The 7,298-nt window shown below is 40.2% G+C and overlaps 1 protein-coding gene across 2 annotated transcripts in view; it reads right to left on the reverse strand.

Moving 5' to 3' along the window:
• The window catches only part of kitb (KIT proto-oncogene, receptor tyrosine kinase b), a 28,722-nt gene that overhangs the window by 12,910 nt on the left and 8,514 nt on the right, over positions 1-7,298 (reverse strand). For both annotated transcript variants that reach the window (XM_008416356.2, XM_008416346.2), the window contains exons 8-10: positions 6,342-6,456; positions 5,061-5,248; positions 4,446-4,552 (exon numbers count right to left, since the gene is read on the reverse strand). In XM_008416356.2, coding sequence (XP_008414578.1) covers positions 4,446-4,552; positions 5,061-5,248; positions 6,342-6,456 — 410 coding nt within the window. The remainder of the gene's footprint in view (positions 1-4,445; positions 4,553-5,060; positions 5,249-6,341; positions 6,457-7,298) is intronic.

The following is a 7,298-nucleotide window of genomic DNA, read 5'->3' on the forward strand; positions in this document are numbered from 1 at the left end:
CTGACGGAGGCACAGAGAGGCAAGACACTATTGACCCTAACTTAGAGAAATAGCATCTCACGGCATTAACAGCACCAGAAAAAAAGCCTTGAAACAAAGCTGCCTCTCTTTTTCTGGCGCTTTTTGAGGTGACTTTCTAGACACGACGCGATCACATCGTCGACCTCCTTGCTCTCCATGAAGGATAGCGTCCATCCAGCAGAACACCCAAAGGTTTTAGTGATGTCACCAAAAACTTTTTTGCTCAGGGCAGGAATCCATTTCTGCTGGATTTTAAATCGCTGTCCTTCAATTTCAGCCCAGATTTGGTCGACAATGCGATCATGCGTCTCTCTCAGGTAGTTAAGACACCAACGTGTCTTAGACTTCCTGTACAAAAAGTCGTACCGCGTCTTTTTGCTCTTCCTCGAGTGATTTCCTGCTTTTTCTCAGTTCCTGGACGAACCAGATGACAGGATTCACCAGAGAACTGAATTGTAACCCCACCTTGAGCCACTCGGTGGGGTCCTGGTCATCTGAGGGAGATGTCACCATTGATATAACATGCTTTATAAAAAGCATGTTAATTACCTCTGTGCACTCGTCTTTTATAGTCTCCTGAATGCCCATGGCCTGGGCGAAGGCCTGAGAGACTATATTCTCAAATGCGGCTTTCAAGTCCTGATATGTGAACCCGCGGTTGTCAACCAGGTCTGAAACCACATCTGAAAAGACGTCCGTCAGATATTTCAAGAGATATTTGGTGTTCTCTCTGATGTCCTCATATCCCAATGTCAAATCCTCCCAATCCTTCTCCGAGATTTGTCGGTAGTATTCTTCAATAGCTGGAATCGCAAGGTTGTCCACTAAGACCTGGAGATCTCCTCTTATTGACTTCATCGGAGCCATTTTACTGGATTAAACACAGATCTTCTTCTCCTCGAACTGACTTGGAATGAGGTAGAATTTTACCAACAGGAATTATATACGTGTTACACAACAAAGCGCTAGTGACATCACAAACTATGACGCATCATCTCCGGAATACATGCAGAGCTATGACGTAATCAGCCTGCAAGTGTTCTGACGATCTGTGCTATCTCGTCACTTTGTCTTATCTGACCACTTCTTTTTCAGTAACGAGTAATCTAASGCATTTCTATTCCAAATCCAGCAATCAGATAAAAGTTACTTATCCAAATCACTGTGCGTTACTATTTTCTTTAGCAATGTAATTTATTTCCTCTGCGCGTCTCGGGGAACGACCGCCGTTTCTACGCGACATTCATCAGCTGATCAGAAACATGAACAATGGAGGGAGGAGGGAGATGTGCATTTTGTTGCTGGAAAATCAATAACTATTTTGAGTTTCTGTCAAGTCCGATTAGTGACTTTGGGCTTGTTTTTTCTTTTTCTAACGTCGCTAGCAAACTTAATGAGTCGCGGGTTGCAGATTTTTGGGCTTGTTTTTGAACATGAAGTTGCTCATAAGCGGAGACACATAATAAGATCCAGATGTTGTCTGACATCTAGGTAGTTTTAGTCAGGCTCTCCCTGTCCATCTGTCTTTGTTAATGTCGAGGTAATATATGTATAAATAGAAATTTATATATATATATATATATATACATAGGCCCGATCGAATCGGGCCGATTTTCGTGAAAAAGTGCATGATCGGTGATCGGCGATCATTGGCTCTTGATGCCGATACCGATCACCTGCATCTCATTTCGCAGCCTGCCTGTTTAGCTGGTCTCCTCTTTCCTTCACACTGCGCAAACGCGCAGCAACAAATCCTAAGCGATGTGAAACTATAACGCACTGAGTGAATGGGGAAGTTTGCGTGTTGCGGCGGAAAATTGAAGCACGTCAAAAAGCATCAACACAACGAAGCTAAAACGACATAAAAACAATGCCATACTTGACGGAGTTTGGCTACATCGAGGCTCACTGCAGTAAAAAAGACATATGGAGGATCAGATGGCAGGTAAAGCAGCGCACAGCTACAAACACTCACCCGGATTAGCATGACGGCCAGAAAGCTAAACAAATAACCCGCAAAATTATTTAAGTCTTCGAGCTGCGATGTAAGACGCTGGTTCTGCTCTCACTGTTGAACCGTTGCTACGCGCTACAGGTAGCGTAGCAGCCTGTAGTGCTGCTACTCTACAGGCTGCTAGCGTAGCAACAGCCTGTAGCAGCCACCTGGTAGTGACTTTCACACCGAACCTCTGCTTAAAACTGCAGCATCTAACCTAAAAAAAAATACATTTTACATACCTATTAAAACTTTCGCTGTCCTAACATGAGACAGATGATCTCTAAAAAAATAATCGATCTCCCTGTTCTGCATAATTACTCTGCTCAGTCACAAACAGTGTGACCAGCAGACTGAATCCCTGCCTGTGACCAGTGTTCCCAGTATTATAAATAAATGTTTTATTCTTTCACTTTTTGTGTATTTTTAAATATCTCAATCTGAAGTATTAGTGTATTAATGTAGCTTTTGTAATGAAATAAAAACAATTTACTCTGTTAGAATTATTTTCACTCTGCTGTCAATAGCAGAGTTGACATACAGTAATAAATATTTATTCTCTGGAAAAAAGTAAGAAAAATATGTAGTTTAATGTTTGACAATGACTGATTTATAAATCGTCATTTCTCAATAACGTATAAAAAATAAATGCAGGAAAATTATTTTCTTGTCTTGAAATGTTAAATGTACATTGAATTATGGAATTATGTAAATATATTCTTTAATAAAACACTGTAAAAGTGTGTCTGTTCATCAATTCAATATAAAAATTATCAGAATCATTTCTATCAAATAAAAGCATTGTGCTCTTTATTCAGAAATGCCCCAAAACAATTAAATAATCACATCAAAAGTTAGAAACTCTGTCTTTAGTAATTTCTTCTATTGCCAAACATGTGTGTGAGAAAATGTGTCAAGGAGATGATTTGTGGTATCATTAATGTTTATTGCAGGTATTAACTTAAAATACTTTGTAAAACGGCACTTTATAAAGTTCGGTCCATTCACTTGTATTAGCTTACTGGCACATATTCCACATTCAATATGGCGGACGCTGTTACGTATCGCAGCAACGGGCCGGCCCGCTCCATGAGGCGTCTACATATTAATGTCTATGGAATTTGGTAAAAACTGTGAGCTTTGCTTAAGTAATTAAAGACACAAGTTTCAATCCATGCTGAGAGTGGAACACCTTCAATCAGGGCTCCTCCGCAGCACTGATTGGCTAAACAATGTAACGTGATGCTCTGCAGCAAGTGATGGCAAAGCGGGACGTCATCACGACTTTACACAAGTGCGTCTTTACCTCCGCGGCAGAGGCTCCGTCGAACCCCTGAAACCGACTCATTGAACCGCTGGGGTTCGATCGAACCCAGATTAAGAACCACTGCTTTAGACAAACAGCCATTCATGCACGAACTCGTGTCTATCAACGCTTCACAAACTCCAGTTCACTCTTAGCCTCACATTTTACACTAGACAACCTATTTATACAGAGGAGACCACTGTCAAATAATGGTTGCAATGTGTTAGGGTCACATGGCTTGAAAACTGACCCCAGCTATAACCCTTCTACTGGAGATATGGTGTAAGGTTCTCCTGCTTTTCACAATTCCTTAGAAAACTGCTATTTCTGAAGTGAGCGTATGCAGGATTGGGAAACGTTTCGTTCCCAATCGAGACTTAGGTCTGTCAATTGATTAAAACAGAATGCAACAGGCAGAACAGGACCACTCCTCAACTCGTCAATCAATTTGTCCATAGCAGTTTAGTGTCGCTTCAGTGGTGACCAGCTGCATGTAAAGTGATGCTGTGCTATGTTGTTTTGTCAACAACAGTAAAATCATTTCTGGGTTCTTCCTATGCTGCAGTGTGACAGAGCAGCAGCGAGTATGAGGAGAGATGGACGGGCAAAGGGAGAGAGTCGATCTGTTTTCAGAGATGATTATTTAAAGAAAAAGATATTGGTGCCATAGAGAAACCACTGGAATTTAAAAGGTAATAACATTCAAACAAACTGCGACACAAAAGGAGTCCAAAGACTGCAAAAACCTGTGTGTTAATCGCACATAAAAAAAATAAATAAAAAAAACATCTTTAAAAGAATGTGCCTTAATTTATTAGCATTGCACCATACTGGCAACTTTTCTGAATACTCAAGACCAGAAAACTCCCCAAATTTCTACCTGTTCATGTTCAGTTCGATCAAAGCAGCAAAGGACAAACTTTGCAGTGTGCCGTTTTTTTTAAACACTGCATGTATAGTTTGGCTTTATTTTTGCACTACATTGGCATGTTGTTACATGTGATATGATTTTGCTAATCTAGATTGCATTTGCCTAACTTTCAGACCCGGGGAGAAAAAGTGAAACCCTCGAATTGGCAAAGGGCGCACTTACCAGTTCAGCACACTTATTTTTGCTCTCACCTGCATATACTTATAGAAAAGCACCACTAGGATGACGCTGAGGAAGACGCCAGTAGCCAACATGCCAGTTAGGAGAGGCGTGAAGAGTTTATGGGGGACAATGCGTTCTGTGAAATTAACACACCCACACAAAGCAAAATTAGAAATCCCAAGATGAGCAAAATGGCAGTTGAAATCATTTACAGTATCAGTGAATTTTTATTAGCTGCTCCTTTACCCTCACACACACACACACACACACACACACACACACACACACACACACACACACACACACACACACACACACATCTTCCTCGGTAACGGCAGACAGTTGCAGCAGTGGTGTTTGTGTGAGAGGGATTAGTAAATCTACAACACATAATCCCAGCCTGCAGAGTCAGCATACAGTAATCTTATTCAATCCGTACCCAGTAACCACACACCTGACCTCTGCAAACACAGGGTCAGTGGGTTGATGAGCTTGTGATGTAAACAATGTTTTTGCAGCATAGCCCAGAATATAACCCTCCTCCCCTCCCCACATCTGACCTCTGCCCCCTTTATGCAGCGCCCTCTCTACCGTCCACCCCCCCGTATGGCTTCAGATGGTGTGAGGGGTGTGAAATGTGTTACCTCTGATGGTGAACAGAGTGTAGGCTTCCTCTCCCTGCGTGGACGCCACACATTCCAGAGTGTGGTACTGAGCGTGCTCGTTGCTGACGTTCAGCCGGCTCTCCACCTCACTCCTGCCAAACGCCGACTCCGACAGGACGGTGACCTCTGGGCTCTCCCATTGGGTGGCATTGGGCAGGTTGGAGCACCTGATGGGAAGTTGAACTATTTAACTTTTTTTTACTCTGTCTTCGTCAACATGCGATCTACACCAGCAGGTTTTCGAAACTCAAAAATGACATGAATAATAAGGTTCGACATGTGAAATCTTTTCCCGCACTGATTTCTGTTCTGCTAAAACAACAGGACTCTTTAAAAAAAAAATTAAAATAGTGATATTTGTAGAAAGACAATTACTGAAGGTAACTCTTGTATTTGAGTCCAGTCGTATAGTGCAGAATTTGCAAAAAGATACACAGAAGCTTGTGGTTGAAACAAGCAAAGACATTCATAATGTTTCTGTTTGCTTCCATGATCAATTCCAACATCTTTCTCTTTGTAAAAATGCTACAGTAATGTCCAACAAACCCAACATGATAACTGTATCATTAACACAAGAAAACCAGCAGTTGTTTTTCCTAGTGACAGCAGGAAATTTCTGAATATGTTTACCCTAACTTGATATTTAACTTCACATTTCTAAAAATAAATCACTTTTTTTGGCATTATGGTGTTTGTGTGTAGGCATGTGTGCCTGGTTTGGCTACTTGTGTGTGTTCTGTTGGCCCAAAAGGGTGTTAATCATCTCGTCCAGCTTCCTTGAGCATTTTCTTCTTTTAGATGAATGGTTACAGAAGTGAATAGTGAGCTGCTATTTTTTTATTTTATCACAAGTGATCTGTGTAAAGTCACTAAGAGAGCAGTAAGCGCGCAAACATATTTAAAACATCTTTAGGTGATTATTTCTACTGCAGGAAAACCTTCATCTATTAACTCACTGCCTTACCCAGTGAATTACCATAATAACTGTGGTAATTCACTATTTTAGATGGACAGTTGTTACTGCTAACCTTTATTTTGTCCATCATAATTAGGTCAGCAGCTCACTAACTGAGAATCTGTAATATTACCACATAAAAAAAAGATGGAGAGACAGATGGCTATGAACCAACAAAGCGAAATGTGACAAAGACTTGCGCCGGCTTGTCTTTCTTATCGTCATATCATCTTAAATAATCTAATAAGGCAAACAAAAAGAGATTACGACACGATCACAGAAATCCAGTCTACATTTTGACATACCTTGTGCGGGGCAGCTCACAGAAGTACCAGCTAATTTTCGGTACCGGATAACCGGCGGCAATGCAGCGGACCTGACCATCAACTGGCCCGTCCTGCGCAATGATAACAGGCTTACCTTGCAGTAGGAAAAGATAAACGACAGATAAGAGAAATGTTTATAAAACAAGAAAAATGAACACACAACTTGAGAAGATGAGTCATTTGTAATACTGTACACAGGGAAATCTCAACTGAACTAAACACAGACATAGTAACTGTTATGAAGTGATTTTTTTATGTTATGAAAACTTAGAAGATCTCACTTCAGAGGATTATATGTGTGACAACCCTGAAATGATCCAACCAAGAGTTTCACAGTAAATACCAAAGTTTTCCAAACCCCACAAAAGTTTGAAAATAGTAATATCAGGGTTTTTTCCCCCCCCAAAAAAACTATCACCATTACTACAACTAAAGAAATTTAAATGTATAGAGAGGACATTTTCATTAAGTTGAGATTCTAACTGGGAAAATATTCTTACTCACCAATCCTTTCTTATAGTCTATTAAAGCTGCTGTTTAGCTGCATAACTGATGCCTCATATCACAATAAATCTTTTTTGCACTCACTGAGCCTTCTCTGTTACCCAACATATTTAACTGGCGTTTAAACAGAGATGGGTAGAGTACCCAAAAATTGTACTCAAGTAAGACAAGTATTACTTCACCATATTTTTACTCAAGTAAAAGTAAAAAGTAACTGTACAAGACATGACTCATGTACGTGTAAAAAGTATCAGAACATCTGACTTAATATTTAAAAATGACGTCATCATACAGATGCAGACGTAAAGGTATGACCAAATTCTGCTGTTTTAAAGATTGAATTTTTAATTTTTTTCTCCTGCTAGAGTTTTGAAAAGATCAACTTGAAATTTCCCAATGTATGATGTCATTTAACTAAAAAAAGAATTACTT

This window comes from Poecilia reticulata, linkage group LG1 (genome assembly GCF_000633615.1).
Source record: "Poecilia reticulata strain Guanapo linkage group LG1, Guppy_female_1.0+MT, whole genome shotgun sequence".
NCBI classification, from domain to species: domain Eukaryota; kingdom Metazoa; phylum Chordata; class Actinopteri; order Cyprinodontiformes; family Poeciliidae; genus Poecilia; species Poecilia reticulata.